Source organism: Eulemur rufifrons, unplaced genomic scaffold (genome assembly GCF_041146395.1).
Source record: "Eulemur rufifrons isolate Redbay unplaced genomic scaffold, OSU_ERuf_1 scaffold_125, whole genome shotgun sequence".
Lineage (NCBI taxonomy): Eukaryota > Metazoa > Chordata > Mammalia > Primates > Lemuridae > Eulemur > Eulemur rufifrons.
This window is the reverse complement of record NW_027182907.1, coordinates 153,274-180,798: the sequence shown is the minus strand read 5'-3', so window position 1 is coordinate 180,798 and position 27,525 is coordinate 153,274. Positions and strand designations below refer to the sequence as shown.

Here is a 27,525-nt window from a genome sequence, read left to right as displayed (position 1 = left end):
AAAACTGCTCTAGGATTAATGCTGCTCTTCAGAAATTTAAGTCCCATCCTTGAAACTGAACGAAAACTTCTAAGGAGACTTGTTCTGAATCCATGATTTAAACTAGAGAAACCTGATAATTTTGCAATACAGACGCACAGACATATGATCTAAGCATCTACTGCAGGGAGGTGCCTTTAACATCAGAATGACCTTGGTCCTAACCGTTGAGAGATCACATACTCAGTGACCCCTCCCTCGTGCTCTCCCTCTCAGGGGACTGTTTCGCCCACTCTGTCTGGCACTGAGCCACCGCCGTCTGCGCAAAGCGGAGCCTCCTTGGCGACCAGACCCTGGCGTTTCATCCTTGTGCCGCACTGGTGCAAGGCCTGGCACACGACGGACGGGCGACGACTCTGTCGAATTAACAGCAAGCGAGATTCTAGAGGGCAGGCTGACGTCGCGGAGGAACAGGGTCAGATGATTGACATTCTTGTGATGATTTAAGAAAAATTACACGAAGTGCCAAATATTCGGCAGTGTTTTCACGTTTCGTCAGCATCAGCTGCAGCACTGACACTCGTGTTTACGGAAGTGCTCGACGTGTTGGGTGCGGCTGTTCTAAGCCCTTTGCACGTGCCGACGTCCCACTGAGGTTCAGGGTCCCTGTCACACCACAGCAGGTGCACGGGTGGAGGTGGCCACTCAGGGTCCCAGGGACAGTCACAGGGGCCGGTCGCACCCCGGGACCCACGCTCCTGAGCACACGTCAGTCAACACACAAAATCACCGGTTTCAGAAACTCACTTCGGAAGAGTCCGGTGCTCTCATAGGCACAGTCTGCCTGCCGCCCTCCTGGCCCAGCTCTCCGGGGCCTCCGCGGATTCGAAACAGTTTCGTGACTGTTACTATGACGACCCTGGTCCCTCTAATCGTACCACGGCTGGTGACCTCTCAGAGGACACCCTTTCAACCAGTCCTCGTTCCTCTCCCCGTGCAAAGCAGAGACTCCGCTCAGCGTGGCCCTGCCCTCAGGGCTTTGCCTCTCGCTCGCTCTGCCTGTCCCCATCCAGCATCCAGCTGGACACGCACCGGTTCCCACCGTTCCGTGCGTTTCTGCATCCGTGTGCCTTTGCTCACACTCCTCCTCCAGACAGCAGTCCCTTCGTCTCTGCCTGAGACTAAAACCTGTCCATCCTCCGGGGTCACTTTCTCCACAAGACGTTTCCTCGTCACCCAGTTTCACATTAACCTGTTCGTCCTCTGCTGCCACCTCTCTCTGGAGACAAGTTATTCCAGGGAATTTTCAGCTTCGTACTACAGTTTCCCGTGTCAGACCCCCACCGCCCTCGGCTCCCGCACCCTGGGCACTGCAGACGTGGAGGTCGGTAGCAGGTGCTGGGAAAGTCTGATGGGAAGTGGACACAGTTTTGTGCAGGGCTCTGCATCATATTCATAAGCTTATAATTTATCACGCAGGCCACAGAATGCTACCGAAAGTTTGAGCAGGGAACCCATATGCCTTGCGCTTATTCTTACCGACAGAACAGATGAGACGGAGCTGTATTAGTAACAAGATTATGTGTCATAACACACATTCAGAAATAACATGTCAGTGATAGAAGTGGAAACAGAGCGCCTGAATAACATGTAATTACACACTTTACACCCCTATTTAATTTTGCTATCAATATAAATCAGTGATTAAAACCCCAGTCAGTGGCCATTCGAAAGAGTCCCTCCCCCCCAGCGGGTAGCTGTTGTCATGACAACGTGACTTCCAGCTGCATCTCTGTGAACAAGCTTATGCTTGAAGCGGGAGGATGAGAATCAATCCGGTTAAATAAAGAAGAATGCATTGGACAGTTTGGGATTGTAGGGGGAGCATATTTCAATCCAAGGTTACCCGATATAATTTCTTTAACACCCCCTCAAGTCATGGAATCAGGTTGGGCTGTGACCGGCGCCTCTATTCTTTGCATAGAACACCACGCGGTTCAGTTCTGCACACCAGCCCTGCCGTCAGTCAGGGACTTCCCAGAACATACCCTGCCCTTACGCTGACGGGTCTTACCCTAAACCTGCTCAGTCAGAGGTCGCCGTCTCTCTCCCGCCTCCTCCCTGCTGAAGGAGGCGTCCTCGTCCTCGCCAGGAACCCACTCCTGGGTTCAGGAAGACGGGAGGGGGCGGGGCCAGCATTCTGAGCCGGTCCACGGTCTCTCCTCCCTCCCACGTTACCTAAAAGTTGGATGTCTTGTTGGCACGACTGTGAAAACTGATGTGAAGATTCTGTGGGAATCAGTCATTACCCAGCAATAAGAGTCAAAAATGGATGAGAACTTGACTTGAAAGTTTATAAACAGAATTAATTTCCTCATTTTTCCCAAGCATTGAATTATTTTCTCTGCCTGTTTTTTTTCTTCAAAGCCCATCGCCTCAGAATCCAAGCACTGAATTTTTGATTAGCGTTTCCCCTGCTCCTCCTTTTTTGAGCCAAAGGCATTCACACTGACTGCATTTGGGTTTTGCCTGTCTGTTCAAGACGGACGATAGCCTCGTGGATCCATGCTCCTTCAGCAATGGTCTCGCCGGCGAAGCCACAGTGCCCCACGCCGTGGGCTGGATGCAGAGCAGGTCTGCCGGGACGGTCCCTGCGCCTACGGACACTGGGAAACGTCTGGGGTTCTCGAAGTGACTCGGGGGCTCCATGGGGGGCCGGGGCAAGGCCCACTCAGTGACCTGCAGCGAGCACTGCGGTGCAGCCGGGGTGGCAGACGGTGCCCTGGGTTCCTGGACTCCGCCGTCTGAGCACTGGGGTCCCGCCCCAGAGAGACCGTGGCCTTCAGTCGGCACAGACGCCGCGGTCCCGTCACACGGGGAGGTTCTGCTCTCACGGACAGCAAGCACACAGTCGCCCCCGTGTCTTCTGAGAATTTTCTACGGTCCCATAACTGACCAGTCCCATAACTGACCAGTCCATTTCACCACCGGCTGGAAATGTTAGTCTTTTCTAGTTGGACAGCACCCTCTGTCTCCTCGTCATTTCTGCCGCAGCCACTTTGGATTCTGCCGCAGCCACTTTGGATTCTGCCGCAGCCCTGGCCTGAGAGAGCAGCAGCCACCCCACGGTGGGCGTGAGAGGAGGGTACAGCGTCTACCCCCGAGGGGACACTGCACAGCCAGCGAGGGCCACAGAGGCTGCGACCACTCATTTCGAAGCTGTGTAGCACCAGGGAGGAGAAAGTTTGGGCCAGTGTCAAAGACGGTAAAAATTACAGCCCCCAAGTTGATGGGTCTCTTCTCTGTTCTGTGCACCCTGACACACGGAGCGTGTGGCTCACGGCTTAACCGCCACACTCGGGCACGAAACGGAACTCAAATTGTACGGCTTTGGGTACGAGGACTAAATAGGCAGCAAGAAATGTCCACATCTCAGGCTTTTTCTCAGATCTCTTCCCGCTGCCGGTCTCTTTCCATGACTGGGAGATCTCGGGTCAGGCTCCCCCGTTGCGGGGCACACACCTGCCTCACGTTCACCTGGGCCCAGCGAAGACCCTACGACTGGATCCGAATCTCTAGGGCACGAGGCCCAGGGAATGTCCACTTCTTTTTTTTTTTTTTGAAACAGAGTCTCGCTCTGTCGCCCGGGCTAGAATGAGTGCCGTGGCGTCAGCCTAGCTCACAGCAACCTCAAACTCCTGGGCTCAAGCGATCCTACTGCCTCAGCCTCCCGAGTGGCTGGGACTACAGGCATGCGCCACATGCCCGGCTTATTTTTTCTACATATTTTTAGTTGTCCATATAATTTTTTTCTATTTTTAGTAGAGACGGGGTCTCGCTCTCGCTCAGGCTGGTCTTGAACTCCTGAGCTCAAAGGATCCGGCCGCCTCAGCCTCCCAAGTGCTAGGATTACATGCGTGAGCCACCGCGCCCGGCCGAATGTGCACTTCTTAATACATCGAATCTTCTATACACTAAATTCACAAACCAGCAATCTGCCTTCCCCAACGCCATCGTCTGATAACTGAAGAGCGTGAGGCCGAGCAGCGTGTTCATGGGGCCACGCCCAGTCAGTCGGGGAGCTCGGGCCACACTCCAGGGCTTAGAACCCGTCACACTGCTCGGGAAGCTGGAAATGGACCAGTGTTGCTCCATTTTTCACACTAATATGCACCTGTTAACACAGATAATTAAGCAGGGAAGATACAATGACTGTCGTGACATCAGGATGGGAAAACATAGGAAGAAAATCTCCATTTCACAGAGGCCTGTGAGTAGCTGCTCACTCGGCTGCAGGCCTGGTCTCAGCTGAGAGCAGCTGCCCCTCTGTGAGCACGAGGACCCGGCGTGAGGACCTGCCCTCCGGCCACCCAAGCGCTGGCTGCTCTGCAGGGCCCTCCCTGGTGGGGCTGGTCAGGACTCGAGCCCAGCGCTGGTCACCCTCTCTCTCCTGGGCTCACTCGCAGGAACCCCGGCATCAAATGGAAACAAAGTAGCATCCGGCAGCAGCTGGACATTTCCTCTCCTGTTGCGGGGGCGCAGGAAGGAGCAGTGGGCGAGCCGGGATTCCAAACGTAGCAAGGTCTGCGCTGCACAGCACAGATGTCCCCGAGGTCCTCAGAGTGTCACTCCATCCCGTCCTCGACGTCTGTGCCCCCAGAGCTTGGGTGGCCAGGCAGGGGGTGGAGAGGAGGGAAGACGGAGTAACTCCTTCCACAGACGTGTCCTGTCTGCTCCGTGCCAGGCGTCCTGTCAGAGCTGGTGACACGAGACCCAGGCCCCACACCCGGCGCAGACGGCAGGGGCCACCCCGAGTTCGCGGCTCAGCAGTCCTGGGGGGGCCCAAGAATCTGCGTTCCTGACAGTCCCAGGCGACGCCGCCTCGCTGGGTTTGGGGCCACACTTCTGAGAACCAGTGGCTTGTGAAGCAGAAAACTCCACAGAGTAAAACAGATGTGAAATGTGTGTTCAAGAGTTCACTCATTTCCGTCCACTCTTGTGCCGAGGGCTCCCATAAACGCCCAGTGCAGAAGCTGGCAACACAGCAACGAACAACGGAGGCAAACCAGGTAACGTGACCGATCACGTCTGGTGATGGGGTGGGCCGTGTAGAGAATAGGGCGGGCTGTGTGAACAGGTTGGGCTGTGTAGACGGGGCGGGCTGTGTGAACAGGTTGGTCTGTGTAGATGGGGGGGCTGTGTGAACAGGTTGGTCTGTGTAGACGGGGCGGGCTGTGTGAATGGGGCAGGCTGCGTAGACAGGCTGGCCTGTGTGAACCGGGTGGGCGGTGTAGACGTGGTGGGCTGTGTGAACGGGTTGGTCTGTGTAGATGGGGCACACTGTGTAGACAGGGTGGGCTATGTGAACGGGGCGGGCCGTGTAGATGGGGCGGGCTGTACAGATGGGGTGGGCTGTGTGAACAGATTGGTCTGTGTAGACAGAGTGGGTTGTGTGAACAGATTGGTCTGTGTAGACAGGGAGGGCTGTGTCAACAGGTTGGTCTGTGTAGATGGGGTGGGCTGTGTAGACGGGGCAGGGCGTGTAGATGGGGTGGGCCGGGTGGGCCGTGTAGACGGAGTGGGCCGTGTGAACAGGGCGGGCTGTGTAGACGGGGCAGGCCGTGTGAACAGGGCGGGCTGTGTAGACAGGGTGGTCTGGGCAGGTCTCTGAGGGAGCGAGGCCCCCTGGACTGCAAGAGCGTGTCCTCACCACGGGCCAGCCACTCTCCCGCGGTTAGTGGTCTAGGATAAGGTTTAAGGCCCCACTGGCCAAGGTTTCACCCTCTATGCAAAGGAAAATTTGAAGGTTTTAATGTGATTCGTGTCTTTCAAAGGCCAGAAGAAGAATCTGCACGGCGCTCTCACTCTTGAAGAAGGAAAACCTACCTTTGCCGAAGTGTTGGTTGCAGCTGCCGCTAGCAACTCCCGAGCAATGTTATTCCTGACGGAGCCCGATGCTTCGATCCGAACCATCTGCATTTAGCCTTGAGATGCCTTTTCCGATTGCCCCTCTCTCCCCTCGCTCTCTGCTAAGCATCTCCTGTTTTCCCGGCCCCAGGTCTTCATTGTCCGAATGCAGCCAACAGGCCTCTTCATTCCTTCCAGCCCCAGCACCAACTTTTGAAGACAAGAGCACGGAGCCAGGACTCCAGGTCTGGATCATCGATGAACAGGTTTGCCGAGGCTTCCGAGCAGCAAACAGAAGCTGCTCAGACTCTGGTGTGAAGCTGCCCTGAGCCAAAGGAACTGGCAGAGATACTCACTATGGCAACAAGGAACACGCCCCAAAGTGTCCCAAATCTGTGAGCTCCCGGAATCCGAACCCGCCAGCCTGCCAGCGGGGAGGCGGCTCACCAAAGTAGCTTCAGGACCCGATATTTCTTGATAGTTACTTGCAAGCCATAACTTAGACACTGAAATGTCCATCACAGCCTTAGAAATATCACACTTTGTAGTCAACAGAGCTTTCCCATGGTAGCATTAACAATTGTAAGAAAACCCTTAACAGTTTTGGGAATGTTAATTTTCTAACACATTTTCCCACATTTTTCTTTAAACAAATTAACATTAAGACATATGAATACCCTTGAAATAGGGAGCCATTGGTAGCTGTTAAAGATTCTTGAGTAAATATTCCAAGAACATGATATTTAGGTAGCCCTTAAACTTGGGCCTTTTAACATGGCATGCTATGTACATTTTTATCAAGTATTTTGGCAGGAGATCAACACAAAATTTCTTCCTCTCACTAGAGACATAGTCTTTGCTGGGCTTACCCTACAGAATTCTTCTCAGGGCTGGGTTCTCATCAGAAACAGGAGCCCAGGAGTCCGATTGACAGCCTGGATTTGAATCTCGCTCCGATGCTTGCTAGTGCTGTGACCTCGGACAGGTGGCTTAAATCCTAACGATGATGACAGCTCCTACACCCTCACAGGGTGGATGTGGAACAAAAAACCCAGCACAAAGCTGGGCACACAGTAATCATGCAGTAAATGTTTATTATGATTCTAGCTATCAATTGCTTCATTCAGATATGGCTTCAGGGGAAAAAACATTCTGTAATACAAAACTTCGTGGGTTTTTTTTTTTTTTTTTGAGACAGAGTCTCGCTCTCTTGCCCAGGCTAGAGTGCCATGGTGTCAGCCTCGCTCACAGCAACCTCAAACTCCTGGGCTCAAGCGATCCTCCTGCCTCAGCCTCCCGAGTAGCTGGGACTACAGGCATGTGCCACCATGCCCGGCTAATTTTTACTACTTTCAGAGGCTTTTTTTTTTTTTTCTATTTTTAGTAGAGACAGGGTCTTTCTCTTGCTCAGGCTGCTCTTGACCTCCTGCGATCCTCCGGCCTCGGCCTCCCAAAGTGCTAGGACTACAGGTGTGAGCTACCGCGCCTGGCTGAAAACATTTCTGAAATGCCATCAACCACAATGTGTTTCTTCACTAAAAAATAGGAAGTTCTGAGAGTCTCCAACAACCAAACTTTTTTTTTTTTTAATTAAAAAGGTAATTTTTTCTTAGCTCAAGAAAGCTAGGTGGTAACACTGTCCGCTCACGTCAGTTTGGAAACGGTGGATCGTAAGCGCACACACCGGCTTGGGTACATGGCACCTCCTTCATCAGCATGTGGCTGCGCCACGTCCCGGAGTTTGGGCCTTTACAGAGCAGAGATGAAGTCGGAGCGAAACAGTTTAAGTCTGTTTTCTATTGAAGACATTCTTGTTTCGAGGCTGCTTCTGTTCTCACCGAAGTATGCAAATAGGAAGCCATCGGAGGTTGGTGGAAGATCAAAGGGAAATTACACCTCTCTGTTCACAGACTGTTAACCAAAATCAAAACACAATGCAGATGGGGGGATTCTACAGACAAAAACTGAAGAGCAGGCAACATAAGCCGCTAAAAATTACCCCGAAGGAGAAGTTCTATTTGTAAATACCCACCCATCCATCCACCCACATACGTACATATAATTGAGGTCAATCACTTGACCTCCTTACAGAACATTTTAATTATCATCAGAAAAGCTAATTCTAAATACCGAAACACACAATGAAACATGCATTTTCTTCCCAGTTATGAAAGGAAATTAAAGTCTTGAGATGACATGAAATACACCCCACGGACACTGTGTCCCTTTAGCTTGGGCATGAATCACAACACAGCATGATACGCAGCCACCAGAGGAACCTCAGATTTAAGGGTTTTCTCCCCAAAAATCTTCTTAGAATTTTCTACGGTCCCACAACTGACCAGTCCCATAACCGACCAGTCCATTTCACCACCGGCTGGAAATGTTAGTCTTTTCTAGTTGATAATTCCCTGGACAGCACTCTGTCTCCTCGTCATTTCTTCCGCAACCACTTTGGCCTCTCCCGGCAGCCGTGGCCTGAGAGAGCAGCAGTCACCCCACGGTGGGCGTGAGAGGAGGGTACGGTGTCCACATGTGACCCCCGAGGGGACACTGCACAGCCAGCGAGGGCCACGGAGGCTGCGACCACTCATTTCGAAGCTGTGTAGCACCAGGGAGGAGAAAGTTTGGGCCAGTGTCAAAGACGGTAAAAATTACAGCCCCCAAGTTGATGGGTCTCTTCTCTGTTCTGTGCACCCTGACACACGGAGCGTGTGGCTCACAGCTTAACTGCCACACTCGGGCACGAAACGGAACTCAAATTGTACGGCTTTGGGTACGAGGACTAAATAGGCAGCAAGAAATGTCCACATCTCAGGCTTTTTCTCAGATCTCTTCCCGCTGCCGGTCTCTTTCCATGACTGGGAGATCTCGGGTCAGGCTCCCCCGTTGGGGGGCACACACCTGCCTCACGTTCACCTGGGCCCAGCGAAGACCCTATGACTGGATCCGAATCTCTAGGGCACGAGGCCCAGGGAATGTCCACTTCTTAATACATCGAATCTTCTATACACTAAATTCACAAACCAGCAATCTGCCTTCCCCAACGCCATCGTCTGATAACTGAAGAGCGTGAGGCCGAGCAGCGTGTTCACGGGGCCACGCCCAGTCAGTCGGGGAGCTCGGGCCACACTCCAGGGCTTGAACCCGCTGACACTGCTCGGGAAGCTGGAAATGGACCAGTGTTGCTCCATTTTTCACACTAATATGCACCTGTTAACACAGATAATTAAGCAGGGAAGATACAATGACTGTCGTGACATCAGGATGGGAAAACATAGGAAGAAAATCTCCATTTCACAGAGGCCTGTGAGTAGCTCACTCGGCTGCAGGCCTGGTCTCTGCTCCCCGTGGACGAGGCCACCGTGGGACGTGCACGTCCCAGCCCCGAGATCCTCCCACAGCAGCGGGTGGGCTCTGATTTGGGGCCATGCGTCCCGCACTGCACAAGCTGCCTTCAAATACCCTTCAGTTTTAATCGACTTCCAACATCCATTGCCATGGACGGACACGTGTCCCTCAAAATTCACACGTCAAAGTTCTAACTGGCAGAACCACGGAATGTCACAGTGTTTGGAGAGAGAACCTTGAAGGAGGTAACTGAGGTCATTAGTGTGGAGCCCTAATCCAATGTGACTGGTGTCCTTATACGAAGCGGAAGAGACACCAGGAACGCACGCGCACAGAGGAAAGAACACACAGCCGGAGAACAGCCGTTTGCTGGCCAAGGAGAGACGCCTCGGAGGAAACCGATCCTGCGCGCAACTCGATCATGGACTTCCAGCCTCCAGAGTGTGAGAAAATAGATTTCCATTGTTTAAGTTTCCATTAATAAATTTCCATTCTAGTTTACGGTATTCTACTATGGCAGCTCTAGCAAACTAACACACCTACCTACAGTAACAGTCCCCACTCAATCTAAAGTCTCTTGTATGATAACCAGAACTGTTAAATAGTCCTGTGTTTGAAAGTGCATTCCAGCCACGTTTCTCCTCAGACAACGGTGATCAGTTTTCTGATTATTACAACAAATTTTTTTCCACATTAGAGAAAAGCCATTAAAAAACACCCCATATTTTCCTGCAAGTGTTCAAATTTAGGTATTTCTTTGGTCATGAAGTAACACAGAGGCAACAAAAATAAATCTCAATTTTTAACAGCTAAACAACAGGAGATCAATTCAACAGAGAGGAAAACAAAACCAGCCTCCCCTCCCTCTGGCTTGAGCTTCACTAGCACCGACTGGAGCAGGACGGAGCGGCCAGGTGTGCTGTCCACCTGTAGCCCCGCCAGGACACAGACTGCCAGGGAGTCCGCTCCCCAGAGATGAAATACCGAAATGCCAAAGTCCTTCCACTTGTTCAAATGTACCAAGTACAGAAGTAGCGAACCACACCCTCTTGGGACCAAGAAGTGACAAGCTCCTCCACGTACTCCCGCTTTCCGCAGCCGTTTGTCCTCTCTAGGGACTAGGGCTGCCCTCTGTCACACCAACTAGCCTGACCCACTGCGCAGGGCGAGGGAGGATGAGTACGGAGGCCGGAGGGGAGACATTACCTGATTCAGAGTCACAAATTACAAACAGCAGTGACATTTATTGGGCACTTATCATGAGCCAGAGCCTGTTCTAAGCACTTATGTCTATGACTGATTCAGTTCTCAAAACTTCCCACTTCACACACCAGAAATCAGGTATTTTCATATCACACGATAGTTCTTTTATATATATATCTCGTTTACCCTCATCACTCCTTTGAAGTTACAATAGCTATTAAGACACCTACTAAATCCTATTATTCAATGCGTTAATAAAGAACTGATATACCACTATATCACATGTGTGTTCAGTATTCTGACAACTATATTTCAATATGATCGGCCCCCTTTGCAATCCTACGTATTTTATTTTGCAAATTTAAAACCATTACTGCTAGAAAGAAGGCTTTCCTCAGCTCCGTCAGACAGCCGTAGGGGTTCATGGCAAAATAAAGGTCAGGAACTTTGCTGGCTGATTCTTCACACCACAGTCCTAGTTATTTCTCAGAACACAAATCTCATGTTGTCCTCACACGTCTTCCTAGCGTCTTGTCCTAAAGACAAAGTGCTCCCTAACCTGCCCACCTCCCCGGCCTCACCCAGCACCACGTGGACCACTGTCCCCAGCTGCAGGGACACCAGTGGCCCTCCAGGACCCCGAGGTCACCAGTCCCGGTCACGCCAGGGCCTGGCTCATGCTCCCCTCTGCCTGGAAGGTGCTCCCCACACCAGCCCTGCCCCATCCTGCAGACCTCCCTGCAAACGTCACCCCCTCAGGAAGGCTCTGCTGGGAACGCAAGGCAAGATCCCCTTCCTGGGCCCCCCACTCTCAGAGCTACCAGAATGTTCTCCTCACAGCACTTTGCACAACTGACAATCAATCTCCCCTGCTGATCTGTCAGCTCCACAAGGCAGGGACCACGACTGGTTTGGAATTTGGTCTATTGCTGGCACATGCTAGGAAATCAGTTACTATTTGTCCAAAAGAAAGAGCTAAAGAAAAAAACAATCTAAATATCCAAAAATGGAACTAATCAAATAAATTATGGTATTCCACACCCAAAAAGCCATGAAAATAATAAAAGTATATTTGCTGACATGCAAATTTATCAATATATCTAATATTTAATGTAACAATAAGTGCATGTTATCAAATAGTATGTTAAACAATTTCACTTTTTTTAATGAGACAGGGTTTCGCTCTGTCACCCTGGCTGAAGTGCAGTGGTATCATCATAGCTCACTGTAGCCTCAAACTCCTGGGCTCAAGTGATCCTCCTGCCTCAGCCTCCTGAGTAGCTGGGACTACAGGTGTGCCCACCATACTCGGCTAATTTTTCTAACTTTTGTAGACATGGGGTCTCACTCTTGCTCAGGCTGGTCTCCAACTCTTGCAAGTGATCCTCCCACCTCGGCCTCCCAAAGTGCTAGGGTTACAGGTGGGAACCACTGTGCCTGGCCAATTTCCATTTTATTAACAACAAAAAAACAGATACACAAACATCCATTTTTTATATATATATAGTTCCAAATAACTAGATCTAAAAGGATATCTTACCTCTGGGTAGTGCATTTACAGATGATTTTAAATTGTATGTTTATGTTCATCTATGTTGCCTAACCTTATCTTCAACAAACATGACTTTTTAAATGTGATTGATAAATTACAAAAATTTAAAACTACCTACTTAATTATTTAAAAAAATACTTAAACAACCCACAGGAGGCAAGCTAACTGAGTTAGTTAACTGAGTTAGCTAAGGCCCATTTCAGCAGGATCACTATCCGGAGAACCGCAGAACTTTCCAGGAGGTCACACAAAGGACTGTACCACCTAAGCGTGTGCCGCCGGTGCGCCCGGCCCAGCTGCGAGGTGGCCACGGCCAAGGCACGTCTTTACAGTTAGTATTGATTTCATTATCTTGCAAAATCCACTTTGGTTAAACTGAATTTCATGTTCAATATATTGACTAATCCACAGTCTGTAATAAGGGGTAAGACAAAACTCAGGGCCATTCTAGTCATTATTAAAGGCAGATTTCTTACCAGATACACTGAAATTAAAATAATGTTTTTTTCATTCTGTTGCAATTTCACCACACTAAATCTCCAAGTATTAAAACAATAGAAAGATAATGTCACAAAATTAATTAATTTGAGTTAGAGCAAAGCTGGGTAAAAAGATGAATGCCAGTAATTTCTAGAAAGTTGAGCAAAGCATTTCTGGATATAAATTGTCTGAGAAAAACACCCCTGATAATAATTATGAGTCTCCAGATCCAGTTTATATTTTGTTAGAGTGAAACGTTACTTTGAACCAAAGCGTTTGGCTGGAAGGAACCTGCTGATTCATATTATCTTGAGTACAGACTTTTCCAGCTCGAGTCATTTAATAGGTTGTCCCAGAGAAGAGACTAACGACGCATGAAGGCGAAAACAGAGCTTTGGTAATGGATTCTAACTCTGTTTGAAAACTTCCAAGCTCCAGGAATCACCATTTTCAAACTTCAACACTTGGACCACAGGAAAGCCAACAACTTGAATGTAAGACAATCTTTCCAAGCTGCTCCATCAACTCAAAATAGCTCATTTCCTCTATTTATGATTCCCCTGCCAGCCTAATAAAACAATAAGGCTTAAAAAAAAAAAAAAAAAAGCTCTGACATAATCCAGAAGCAGGATATCACCGATGAAATACGGCACGGAGTGAGAGGCTACTTAGTCTCTCGCCGTAGCCGAGCAAGCCGCCCTCCACCGATCGGCTACCAGCATCCTCTGGGTTTGAGCTACATTCTCAGTAGTTTCCTATCGTTCTTCACAGGCCTCCAAGTCAGCTTCCCGTTTAAATCAAGGCAAACAGCTTCATGTGTAGACAAGGATTTAGTTAATTGGCCCAAGTGGAATCAGCTTTTGCGTGGGAGAGTGAAGCCACCTCTCCCGTGTACTCCTGCCTGGACACCACACAGCTAAAGCTGCACACGCGGGTGGTGTCAGCGATTCCTTGTCTGCCGTGAAAGCGAGTTGGCCCCAGAGCTGCCCCCAGTCTGAGAGACACTGATGCAGGTTGAACTTACTCGAGAGCCGAGATCTAGACACGGGGGCATCTGGACTAGGAAGCTACCGTGTTAACCCATCACCCATGAGCGACACCTAAATAGCAAAGCCTTTCCCACAGCCCTCTTGCAAGCACTGACGAAACCATTCAGAAAGAAGGTCTTTGTTTCTAACTGTTTGAAATAAACATGGAGGTATAAAATAATGAAAAATTATTAAGATGAATTTAGAAGACAAAAGCTCCTCCCCAGGTTCTTAACCGTCAGAGCTCCCAAGGAGCATGGCGGGAATGGTGGGAATTGATCTTGTGAAAGGCTATTACGGAGAGTGCTGTCCTCATCAGAAAGTCTCTCCCCTTTTTAACTGTGATCAATAATTCAAGGCAAAGACAAAAATCACATCAGCCAAAAGGACCAAGAAAAATTTTTTTTTTTTTTTGCACAGTATAGGAGCAAAATTAAATTCGTGTCTCCTAAGAAATTATTGCTCTTAAGAGAATTAGTAGGTAAAAACCTTAACTCTTTCATACACCTTGCCGTTTTACTCACTTGAAAATAAAGCCTCCAAGTGAAACAATATGATACCCAGTATAGGTATCAAAATAATAAATCTATAGTTTTTACTGCTCAGATATTTGATTTCCTATCGAAGTTTAAAGGATCGATTTAGAACTTGACAGGCACAAAACATACTTCAGCATTTGGCAATACAATTGTACAAAGTTGTTTTCTTCCTTAGCTCAGTGATTTTTTAAAATCTAAAGTTACAAAATCATCAGCAGGAAGCTTTGATGGTTTGATTACAAGTTTTACTGAACCAGTTCTTTATTTTAATGTGCTTTGTTCTCTTTAGGTATTGATTTGTGCCCTAAAGGGTAAGCAGGTCTGTTTAATATTTCATAACTTTTTTTTTAGATTTGACATTTCAATCCAATGACTAAGCCTTTGAAATACATTTAAAATTAGTCATCTTTTCTGCAAAAGTAAGGACTGAACACAGTCTGAGTCTAACTCTCCTAAGTAGGACACGAGAACGCCCCTGACGCTTCCAGCTGATGACCACAAAACGGAAGAAGCAGAAGAGCTCTGCTAGGTAGGTAAGTACCACCGCACTTGTGACCGCCCCGTCCGTAGAACTCTTCAAACTGAGAGTGATTGTGGGAGCAGCCCCCGTCTTGCTAAGGACCCTACGGACTCGCCCTGCGCATACGCTGAATGACCATCTCTGGGATGGAACAGAAGGGAATTAGAAGGGACACTAGTGCACCTACAGGCTAGGGTCCCTTCAAATGCTGAGATTCTGTGGTTTCCCACTGCATTAAAATGACATCTTGCATTCCAACGAGATTTTGCATTCGAACACCAGCACTCATCGGATAAAATCAACCTCTCCAAACCTCAGTTTCCTGGTTTGAAAAATAGGAATAATTATGTGCAGGATTATTTTGAGAACTGAGTGAGATAATGGACATGAACGCACGGTTCACGTGGTGGGTGAGAAACACACGGTCCCCAGGACTAAGTGACGATGCCCCAGGATGGCTCAAAGCCAAGTCTGACACAAGAACGTCCAAGCCGTGTCATGGCCACACACACAGTCCCCGCAACCGCAGAGCCAGACTCGGGCCAGGCTGTGTCACTCCCATTGCTCTTGTGCAGAAAGTCCTTTTTCTGAAACACACTGTACTTGAATTCAGATGAATTAAAGCTTAATTCTTCCCCACAACCCACCCTTTTGTTTTAAAATGCCAGGTGCCAGTACATGGTCTAAACACAGTAAATAGTACTGTGATGCCTGTTACAAAAATAAGGAGTTTTCTTCTGCCACCCAGAGTCTTTTTTTCCCGGATTTTTCAATGTTCATACAGTGTGTAAGGAACAAATTGATTTTTCAGAGGAGCAGAGAAGAGAGAGGCTGACGATGTCCCCCCTTTCCACCTCGTGTACTGATGGCAGTACTAACAGTCAGTGATCACTGGGACGTGCTTGGATCCTCAGAAGAGGCTGCTATCCCGTAGTATCACAGTGCCTCTCCCTGCACTTTCCAAAGGCCCAGGGCAGAAGCAAAGCCCAGCAAAGCTCAGAGAGGACGTTTCCCCAGCTGTTTGCTGATCACACCAGAGTGGACATGAAACGCCTTCCTCCGAAGCCGGACGCCTCCTCTGTAGAAGGCTTCGTTTCCTGGAAGCCAAACCCAAATCTCTGCGTCTAAAAATCTGCAGTTCCGAAAATGATGGCTTTTCTGCCACCACTTAGCTCTTATAAAAACAACGTGCAGATGAGCTTAGTGGAAATCAATAAAACACAAGAGTTTTTAATTTCCCTTGAGTAGAAAAGAAAGTACATTTTCTCCCAAAGCCATCCCAAATATACCAGTTCTTCAAACTAGCTCCATATTGACTTTGTTAAATTGCTTGTTTGATGATTTATTCTCTCCTGTGCCCTCAGGAATGGCTTACAGGGAGGTACAGAAGTGCACGGGTTGCACAGACCATCATGAAACCTCCCGCTGAGCCTTGGTTTCTGTCACGCTAAGCGTCAGGATGAGCTCTGTGTCACATGAGCTTCACCAGAAGGGAAGCGTATGTGTCCTGGGGATGGTGACACAGACGCCACATTCACAGGTTAAACAGCAGCAGCCGGACCTTCTAGCCCAATGGCAACAAAGACAACAGTCATGGGTTTTCAGGAGGAGCAAATCCTGGCCTCAAAGAGACCCTCAGTGGACTTGTCTGTTCAACTGGGAAAGAAAAGAAGAAAACCAAGAACACACAGGAAATGCTAAACCTGTGTCACCAGAGAAGGGTCCAAAAGTGAACTTGAGAAGCTCACAAGTAGTGCTCCAGAAACAGAAAAAGAATCCCTTCCCCATGTTGTTCCTGCTTCACACATCTGACTTGCATTCACATTCTCAGATACTTAAAACAGAACAGCAAAAACAGGGACGTGGGGCATGACTCTGGAATCAGACAGACCTCAGCGTGACTCGATCATTCTGGTCACTCAGCTGCGCAATGTCAGCCACGATTCTTAGAGATTTCGGAGAGATTCAGCAACTTGTTCTCTTCAAAAATAATAGGTAGCCTCCACCCTGTAGGACCACAGTGATGATTAAATTCATGCTGCTCAGACAGACCCAGCACACAGTAGGGAGACACTCCCATGGGGTGAGTACTGTCAATGGTGTTTTACAAGTGAAGCAACAGCATTTCTGGAAGGTTCACCAGTGACTCTAAACCTTGGCTGCACAAGGGAAAGGTGTGGACAGCTTTAAATAACACGGACACCGGAGCTTTTGAGAAAATACTGCTCACATCACGGACCAGTCAGATCAGAGCCCACGGGGGGAATAACCCAGCACAGGTAATGTTTAAAGGTCTCCAGGAGATTATGAGGTAGTCAGGGTGAGAACCCCGGGCTGAACCGACGGCCAAGGACAACCACGCGTATTTTCTCGTGACCCACCACCGACTTATCTACCCCAAGTCCCCGGCCAGCTCCACCAGTGCTCTCCAAGGGGGGATAGGTCAGCGCGGAAACAACCTAAGTGTCTGTGCACAGATGAACGGATACGCGAAATGTACACACACACACACACACACACACACCCCGGAATACCATTCAGCCTTAAAATGGAAGGAGTCTGCAGTTATACTACTGCCGGACTCATCTGATCTTGGAGGCTCAGCTGAGTCGGTCCTGGGGGGTACGGGGATGGGAGACCACCTGGGAATACTGGATACTCCAGGCTTTAAAATGAAAAACAAAAACCTGGAAGAGAATTCTTATGTGTACAACAAGATGGATGAATCTTGACGACACTGTGCTAAGTGAAGTAAACCGGTCACAAGATGACAGATACCGGATGGTTCCACGTATATGAGGTACCTGGAGTCGTCAAAGTCAGAGAGAGAAAGTGGAATGACAGCAGCCGGGTGGGGAGGGGGGAGGGGGAGGAGGAGGGGGAGGGGGAGGGGGGAGGGGTCACTGCTTGGTGGGTGTTGAGTTTCAGCTCTGCAAGATGGAAAGACTTCTGGAGATGGATCGTGGTGATGGCCGCACAACATGACAAATGTTTGGTTTTAATGTCACCGAGCTGCACGCTTAAAAATGGCTGAGATGGTAAATTGTGTGTCATGTGTATTTTACCACAATAAAGGAAAAGTCAGAGTGATCCCCCAGCGGTCCGCTGGGATCATGAAGAAAGTATCGTGTCTTCTATTTGTACTTAGTTGCTGCTCATTTATTTCTATTTGTGTGTGTTGTATCCATGCGCACAATATACTGGTGTGTTGCAAATGTGTATGATACATAAGTAAATACACATATGGTCAGGAAGCACTCAGATATCAGAACGGACAATAAAGAAAGTTTGCAAAATACTAGATTTCCTAAGAATAAATGTGGATCTCGAGGCCACCTTCGAAGGCAGGCCTGTATTTATGCAACTGTAGAAAACGGTTCACGAAATGACACTTAACCAAACCCTGACACACTCTGCCTGGCTGTCCAGCATCGTAGGAACATTCTGGTTGCACCAAGTGTCTAACACGAGAAAAAGTGTCCTTTTTGGAAAAGTGCCAAAAAGGAGTGACGAGCTTCGTCCCAGGCCACTCACTTCCCAGGAAGGACACCTGTGCCACGGCCACGTCTCACACACACGGGAGGGGAAGAGCTCAGCATCCTCCGGGCCCACTGTTCCGACCACCTCTCAGCCCCCGAAGTCTCCTGGCAGAGCTGCGGCAGGCTCGTGGGGACACGCTTCACCCCAGGGGAATCCAGAGCAAACACGCCACCGCGCAGGGAGTGAGCGTGAGTCCAAGCGTGTCCATACGGGCAGAGTGACACAGATTAAACAGTGATTGTTTCAGCCCAAACTACATCCATCACTTTAGAAACCACGTGTCACTCATGCTACTCAGACTGTGCGTGGCTCCTTCTCCTCCTCCTCTGCCAGGCAAAGCAGACACCCGGGACTCAGCCCACGAAGACGGAAGTTGGGTCTATGTGCTCTTCGGAGGCAAACAGCGGACACAGAAAGCAACGAAACCCCGAGCAGCAAGGGGAGGGTGGGAGGTTCAGCCTCTGACTGCACAGACGTCTGGTCATTCTGGATTGCGTTTGGATTTTTAAATTTTTTATTTTGCTTCCTGGTGTTGATAAGAAGTACTCTGGAAAACGTCTTTCATTTTAAAACTCTCACAGCCCTCTTTTCATTAACCTATTCAAGACCTGAGATTAAGAATATAACCTTCTTGTACCCCAGCAATACTCTGAAATTAAAAAATAAAAAAAAGGTAACCTTCAAAACACTTCAGATGACATTATGGTTGGCCAGAGGAATAGATACTAAGTGATACTGTTTATTTTTTAAAAAATATATGCAAACAGGCCGGGAGCAGTGGCTCACGCCTGTAATCCTAGCACTCTGGGAGGCCGAGGCGGGTGGATCGCTCGAGGTCAGGAGTTCGAGACCAGCCTGAGCAAGAGCGAGACCCCGTCTCTACTAAAAATAGAAAGAAATTATATGGACAACTAAAATATATATATACAAAAAATTAGCCGGGCATGGTGGCGCATGCCTGTAGTCCCAGCTACTCGGGAGGCTGAGGCAGTAGGATCGCTTGAGCCCAGGAGTTTGAGGTTGCTGTGAGCTAGACTGACGCCACGGCACTCACTCTAGCCCGGGCAACAAAGCGAGACTCTGTCTCAAAAAAAAAAAAAAAAAAAAAAAAAAAAAAAAAATATATATATATATATATGCAAACAATATGAAAAAATAATACCCATGGAATTCTAACTGCAGCAATTTCCTCCTGCTTCTTGGCCCTGAGTCTGAAGTGAGGTTATTTTGTTTTTGACAGGTTTACAGAGACAAGAAGCAAAAAATGCAGACAAGCTCTGCAATTTTTAACCCTTCCTCCCCAAATAGATACACTTGTTAATTTATAGCTTTGACAATCACCTGGGTATTCTTCCCTAATTCAGTGTCTCCCTTAATTTTCTAGTTTTGTTTTTGAGACTCTGCAGACGCCAGAGGGTATTTTGATGGAAGGTGCTGCTCATCTTACCCCTTCAGAAGGTGGGCTGCAGTTCCCTTAACAATCTTCTACGAGAATGGTCTCAAACTAGAAAGGTATAAAAATCTATCTGGGCAAATGGTTTATAATCAGTAGAGCATTTATCTCTTCATCTTCTCTCTCCCCTACCTTCTTCTCTCTCTTTCTCCCTCTCCCTCTCTCCCCGCCCCACACTCCACAAACCAACACTGAAAGTAATAAAGTGAGAGCGATCAGTTCAGGCCAAAATACTACAGAGAGAAAAACATCTTTCCTGACACTTTCTGGAACTGAATTCACAGAACAACTTCTTGCGACTGCAAACCAGGATGCCTCACTTGACCAGTCATCGATGCAGGTTTCTTAGCTCAGCGCGGCAGATTTATCTTCTGACACAGCTGGACATCTTCGATCTCTCCTGTACAGCAACTTGGATTCCTCGTAAATATGCAGCGAGGAAAACGGCAAACCGACCCTCGGAAAACCGTTGAGTGAGGAGCGAGACACGACAGGACAAAGACGCTGGGACCCTCTGCAGGAGCCTGCGTGAAGCCAGACCCCCGACTGCAGCCCTGGGTTCCGCCCCCCCCCCCCCAGCAGGGCTGAGCCTCAGGGGCCGTGACCGGGGCTGAGCCCTGCAGGGGTGGGGGGACCAGCCGGCCTCCCACCTGTGAGACCCTGCTCTATGGAGAAAGGTCTCTCTGTGTCTACGCGTTCCCGTCTATTCTACTGCTTATATGAAGCGGTTTCTTGTTTGTGTTCACAATCACAGTCCCTCTTCTACCCCCTTTCTGTACTTTTCCTTCAGTGGGAGAGTTAATTTTCCATGCATTTATAAAATCGCATTTTCACTGAGCCCTCACCACGCTGCACACACCACGCTCAGCACCCCCGGTGCCTGTCCCAGCTGAGCAGCACAGACACCCCCGGGGAGGGGACGACTGTCAACCCTATCGGACAGGAGGAAAGGCACGAGGCTCAGTGACTCAGCCCCGACCGTCCCCTGGTGAGGGCAGAGCGGGGCTGCTGCCTAATTCAGTCTGTGCTGCGGTGGCCACATCACAGGGTCCACCTCAGGGCCAAGAACCAGAGCAGAGACGTCCAGTGGTTTAATTTCTGGAGCAGAGAAGCAATTGAGAATTCTTCTCCTTGACTGTACCAAAAACAAAAGAAGCTATTTTTTTTTAAAAGACAGTAAATGGTTTCCACCTGGTTTTCATTAGGACTGTGATCTTTGTCAAATTTTAGCCAGACCCACGTCCACTCTAACAGGAACATGGCACTTTGACCACGACGGCGGCGGACCCTGCGTCAGGGCTGGAGCTGGGCTTCCCAAACCTGGCGTGTAGAGGGACGCCCTAAGGAGCCAGCTAACACGTGGGTTCCTAAGACCCAGCTCCTGGGTCTGCGTCCGTAGGGCACAGGTGGGGCTCAGGTACCCACACTTTGAGATGCTGATGCAAGGAGGCCACAGGCCAGACTTGGGGTACCAGTGGCTGACCAGCTGCAATGGGATTTCAAGATTGCTCTTGGAGTTAAAGGACAATAGTTGAATCAGCTGTGGATCAAAGCCAAGAAACAGGATATTGATGACACAAGACGGCTCCTAAACATGGCACAACTTACGTTTAACTCAATAGAAAATATTGCTGTATCTTAAGAAAAAGTGTATTGGTCAGAAAGACAGGTACCTTTCAAAAAGCAACCCTTCCCTCTTCTCCAAAGAAAAAAGGATCTCAGCCAATGCACCTCAAGGATTCTAGGTCCCCGATACCTTCATCCCAAGGGGAAGAGGAACAGGACCCGTGAGACTGTCCCAGCCTGATACCATTTAAACGTTTGGTTCGGCTGAGACCATGTGCCCCAAGCAACCTTCCGCCATGCCTGGGCTTCCCGTGTAGTTGCACAAGTATTTCTAGCCGGAAAATAACACACTGGCATTGAGAGTATGCACTGGGCACACAGTGCCAGGCAATCTAACAGCTGGGAGAGAGCCAATTCTCATAACAAATTAATACGCTGCTGTTCTGGCTTTGGCATTTCAGTCTCCCGAGCTGGATTAACGAGTCCCTCCCCAAGGGAGGGATCTGCTGTCAAAGCCTGGTTTCAGAGCCTCTCGGCTGGACCCCCAGCCCGGCGATTTCTCCAAGGCTCCGTCTGCCGGGTGGGTTATCTGGCAGAGACCCTCAACGTCAACTTGTGCGTACATGGGCATGCCTCACTGCGGAGAAGTGAAGTAAGAGAAACGGGCTGTGTCATCTCTGCATTTGAGAGCTCACTGATGAATCAGACACCTAGACATTCTTCTAGAAGTACGGCTAAATTGAGTTTAATATTTGAAATAGGAAAAAGGAACAAACTGGTCAAACCGTGGTAACTATTTTCCCTGCATTTCAAGGCAGCCCTCTAATAATACCCACGCTGGTTTCCACCCCACTCTTATCTGATAACTCCTCTAAATCCAAGTATGGTTACAAAAACACACCCCAGAAAGAACACACCCAAGTCCCAGACATGGTGAAAGAATTTGGTATCCAGGTGACAAAAGTCTGAACTTCTGACTTTTCCCTAAAAGCCACAACCCTAACCCTCAGAGCATCACACCTTGGCTATTCCCACATCATAACTGACACATCTAAAAATCAAACACATTCTCGTTCTGCAAAAACTATTTCCTCCCCCTAACTTCATGTTCCTGAAGCCAGCATTTTCTTAGTCTTCAAACCGAAAACCCGACATCTTTGATCTACTCTCTCCCTCCCTGCCCCCATCTAATCAATCACTAAATTCTAGAGCTTCACCCTTCCCTCCCCTTCCATTCCATTTCTGAAACTACTAGTCCCGTCCAGTCCTCATGATCTCAGATTACCGTGAGACTCGCATGATCACCTGCCTCCCTGTCTCCTCCACACCGTGCTCAGCCGCCAACACCAGACACACCTTCTTCAGACGCCCCCTCACCAAGGGCCTCCTTTCCGCTCTCGCCTCGACCGTTTCTCATGGAACAGGAGCACGGTCACAGCTGAGCATCAGCCTCTTCTCTGGCCTCTGCGAACCTCTCTGACTTCCTCTCCCACAATTATCGTCCTTCATAGACTCTCCTCTGGCACCAAGTGCTGGTAGCACCGACCCTCCCACCTCGAGCAGGAGTCCCCAAGAGGACAGGACTTCAGGGCGTCTGCTCAAGCTGAAGCTATTCTCATAGATACTGAACGATCTTCTGCACCGTGTTGACAGTGGAGTGCCCGGGCACGCACAGAGGGGGTAACATTGTTGCCATCTAAGAACAAGGTGAGATAGTGGCACAAGCTACATTAGCAGTTACACTGTTTCCCAGTCCCATCCGCCCTCAGAGTGTCCTCGATGAAGCAGTGAAACATTATTAATTTTATTAAATCTCAACCCTGAAGTATGTGTCTTTTCAATGAAGCGCACACGTAAGGCGCTTACACAGAGCATAGACACATACACACAAAGCACTTCTGCCGGACACTGAGGCAAGCGTTCTAAGGAGAAAGCAGGCTCGTGCCTGAGCTGCGGCTGAACCAGCTGCTTCTCCACAGAGCACAGCTTTTACCTGAAAGAACAACTCACTACGGTTATTCACATTTGGATCCTGGGTAGACATTTTCTCAAAAACAAACGAGGTGAGCCTGTCACTTCAAGGAAAACAGCCGACACTATTTGTTGGCAATGATCAAATGCGAGCTTTCAAGCAAAAATCAGAATTTTGGAAAACTTGTATCCGCCACAGTGAGCCTCACAGCTTCCCGATCATGAAAGACTCGTCTGAGGAGATGGTGAGATTAACGAATGCAACATTTTCATATCGTATGAAGAATGTGTCCACATTTGGAGGATCTTCATAACTCACTGAACCAGCGTTTTCCCAATAACCAGTGCATGATGTTGCAAATGATGTCTGGATAAACACCCATGCAAAATGCATGGCAGACCAGTAGATTTTAATATAACAGCACAGAACAGGTATTACGGTTTCAGATTCCACATTGCAACTGACCTTTAAGAAACTATATATTATGGAATTTTGGCATAACATCAAAGAAGAATATCCACAATCACCTGAAAGGCTATAAAATATTCCTCTCTTTTCCCCCCTGTGTATCTGTATGAGGCCAGGATTTTCTTCATCTAGTTCAACAAACAACTTACTGGACACACTGAGGATAGAGCAGGTAAGAGAGCCCAGTCGCCTGCGATTAAGCCACACATTAAAGAGATTTTCAAATAGATACAACAAAGTCACTTTTCTCATTCAGTTGTTGTTAGTTTTGGAAAAAATAGTTATTTTTCACTTTAAAGAATTCTAATTTGTTAACATTAATGGGTTTCTTATTCTAATTTTTTAAGTAAACAACTTTTAAATATCTATCAGTATCCAGTATTCATAGATATAAACCACATGAACAAAAAATCTTCAGGGTTCTCAACAATCTGAGACTGTCAGGGGGCCCCCAAGACCAACACGTTTGAGAACCCCCGTCAGAGCGAGCTCTTCTTCCGCTACTTTCTTCTCCCTGGGTGCCGACCGCTCCTCTGCTTCCCTAAGCCCCGTTTGTGTTTCAATTCTACTCTCTCTGCGTTAGCAGGAGCCCTGAGTCCAGCGATGCCTTGCTCACCCGGGACTTCACGACCCTGATCTGTGCTACACATTTAGCACCTGGCAGAAACCCACCTGGTACCTCAGCTTACACAGCAGCCCCCCGTTATCCACGGGGGACACATTCCACAACCCCCAGCGGGTGCCTCACACTGCAGACAGCACCAAACCCTGTGTACACTAAGCTCGAATATTTTTTTTTCCTTCTTCTACACCCTTTCCCAGATAGAATTTCCTTCCTACTATGGATCTCAGCTACCTCAGCGTATGATCTTTTTTCTTTCCTTATTAAGTTGAGAACTTTTCCCTTTTCACTTAAAGGAAGCACTTTACGGCAGTGGTGCCATCACAACTCACTGCAGCCTCCAACTCCTGGGCTCAAGGGATCCTCCCACCTTGGCCTCCCAGAGTGCTAGGATTACAGGCTTGAGCCACCGCGCCCAGCCTGTATTAGTGTTTTATATTAGTATGTATTTCTAAACGATAAGGACTGTACTATTATGGTTATCACAAAATTGGGTAAATTAAATATATTATAAACCTGAATACATGGCTAAAATGTTTTCTGGAAGGAGATATCAACACAAAAACAAGGTACTGCTCATCGCTGAGAGGAGGAGCTAGAGTGGGGCAGGGATGATTTAACTGTTTGTTTTACTGCCTCCAAGTTAAAATTGAATGCCAACAGAACCCCCTGTGCGGGAAGAGGCTGCCACCACCCTCAGGGGACGCCCGGGACACAGCGGGTGCAGCGTGGCTGGAAGACGCTCAAAGTCGTCTATGTAGATTTGAACACTAGCAGGGGGCCATGTTCACCAGCTACAGGATATGAATTCTCTAAACGGGTAAAAAGAGACCTGTGAACTTAGTGCCATCACCAAACACCATTATGATTCCAGTAATGTTCATGACATGACACAGACCGTCTCAACCTCCCTATGGCCACACCCAGAGGCCCCAGGCGGATGCAATCTGTCACGTAAGCAGCCGTCCCCAACCTTTTTGGCACCGGAACCAGCTTCACGGAAGACAATTTTTCCATGGACCCTGGCGGGGAGGAGGGGTGGCCTAGCTCTGTGGCCTGGTCCCGAACCAAGACCGCAGACTTAAAGGACTGGGATTTCAAAAACACTTATTTTTTTCTTTTTAAACAAGTTAATGCTGTGACTCCTCCTCTTTTCCTTATCTTTCCCCCTCGTAATTTGTCTGCCTCACAGGTTGGAAGAATGTTATTTCCTCCCCTGGTGGTTCTATGTGTTCTATCTGCATCGCATCAGCAGAGCCCTGGGACCCGGGGGCAGCTGCTGGGCTGCTCTGAAGAAATGAGCTTTCCCGAGTGCTTGTTCATAGCGAATTCAGACACAACCAAGTTCTGCATGTCTCTCATTCTTATATGAGAAAAATAAGATTAAAAGGAGCTGACTTTTACGACCCTGTTCATTTCTGTCACAAGTTAACACCTCTGACTAAGCCAAAGATGTTACAAGTACAGACAAAAGTACAGAAAGACTGATCTCAATTAGACTAGTTAAAATCCTAGACTTCTGAATATATTTTACAAGAAATACCATTTTCTCACTTTCAAATACTACTTGAACAAGGCTAATAAAATATTCCCCAATAAAGGTCAAAAGAAGAATGTCTTTAATGAACAGGCAGCCAATGTTTTAAATTTTTAACTTTTCATTAGTTTCAGTATAAATAAGTTCTTCCGAGGACTTTAAAAAGAGTTGGTTTTCCTGATTGCAAGATTTTATCCTGCTACCAGAAACTGTTTCTTTTATCATTTTGCTTAATGAAACCCAGTATTTCTAGATAGTATATAGAAATAGTCACCTGAGTATTGGCAATACCATTTCTACACAGATGGTGTTTCACTGTACTTAGCACCAAGGACCTATTTATCTTACAAAAATGCTCACCAGAACAAACGGCTTTTAGATAATCCAAAATGAAATGAACCTAAAATGTGGTTGAGGAACCTAACACTATTTTCCACACAAACTGCCTGGTTTTACCGCAAGAGGCTTATGCTCCTGTCTGCCTGTGAATGGCACGGTCAGTCAGATTTACACCAAAACAAAGCGCCCTCCGAGGCTGCACCTGCCCAGGTACCTGTTTCGTCCGGGGAGCTGGGGGAGGCGCTGTCCTGGGATAACGTGGTCCAGCTGGACTCCTCGTCGCTCGGGGCCAGGTTCTGGATCCGGTGCAGGGCACAGTCGGTCTTGGCCCCCGTTTTAGGATGGTCCTTCTTGGTCTCCGGGCTGGAGGAGCCGGCGGCTACGAGGCCGTCCTCGGGGCTGGACGGGGGCTTGTTTGGTTTCTGTGGCAGCGAATCTCCGTTCCCGATGGTGGTGCAGGCCTGGCTCTGGCCCGGCCGGGATTTCTCCTCTCCAGCCCCCCGGCAGTTGCCCAGGTTCTGCTCCAGCTCCCGGGCCGAGGTCTCCAGGTCTGCATAGTAATTGAGGAAGCTCTTAGTTCTCCTGGGCTGGGAGGGCAAAATCTCACAGTCCGAGGAATCCTGTGGGTGGGGCTCTTTACCCTCCAACTTCTCAGAAGTTATGTTGATGACCGCGGCTGGGCTCACGTTTTTGTTAGGGTCCTGCTGCCCTTGTTCCGCAGCCTTCCGGAGCTGGTTCTCCCCATTTTTCACCAGCTTGATGTTGGCAGAGCCATTTCCCAGCAGGGGCTGTGCAGCCGGATCCGAGAGGCCCATGGCCGCCTGGATGTTAGTCAGCGCATATTTCTTCCTGCATTTGGGGGGGGTGCAGTTCTTGGTCTCCGTGTGCTTGATTTCGGCATTCAACAGTTCATTGTGGGAGGAACGCAGATTAAGGGTGTTGGGCGGTGTGGCCGGGCTGTTGCGATTCGTCACGTCCGTGGTTCCGCTGCTGGCCATAAACACTGCCAAGGCGTCCGCACCGGAGTCAGCTGGAAAAAAGAAAACCGGTCGTTAGATGCCGGCCATGATTAAACTACTTAGCATACAGTCTAGCAAACATTTTCATACAGAAAATTGAAAGAATAAATGTTTCCATCCTGAGATATGTTCTTGTAGAACCAACCTGTTTTCCTCTTTGTTTCAACATTTGTTCATACATTAAACAGGAGCAAATAAAGGGCTTAATGTGGATACTCAGAAACCAATTTATGGAAAAGCTCAGAATTCCGAGGGTCTAGATTTGATTTAGAATAAAAAAGCATCTCTCTTTTGAATTCATACAACAGCATTCTCTTCTTGTGGCTCGTCTTCATTTTTCACAACCTTGAAAAATCATCCCCTTTCCAAATATTTCCACCATGTTTTTATACTATAGTTCCTTCAGGCAACACAAAAAAATTGCTCAAGCTTCCTCTGGGGCTTCAGCTT

At 48.5% G+C, this 27,525-nt stretch overlaps 1 protein-coding gene across 1 annotated transcript in view; it reads right to left on the bottom strand.

Moving 5' to 3' along the window:
• Positions 1–27,525, bottom strand: part of LOC138379713 (amyloid beta precursor protein binding family B member 2-like) — a 171,755-nt gene that overhangs the window by 73,689 nt on the left and 70,541 nt on the right. Inside the window, exon 5 of the mRNA XM_069464836.1 lies at positions 26,271–27,086. Within this exon, the coding sequence (XP_069320937.1) occupies positions 26,271–27,086 (816 nt within the window). The remainder of the gene's footprint in view (positions 1–26,270; positions 27,087–27,525) is intronic.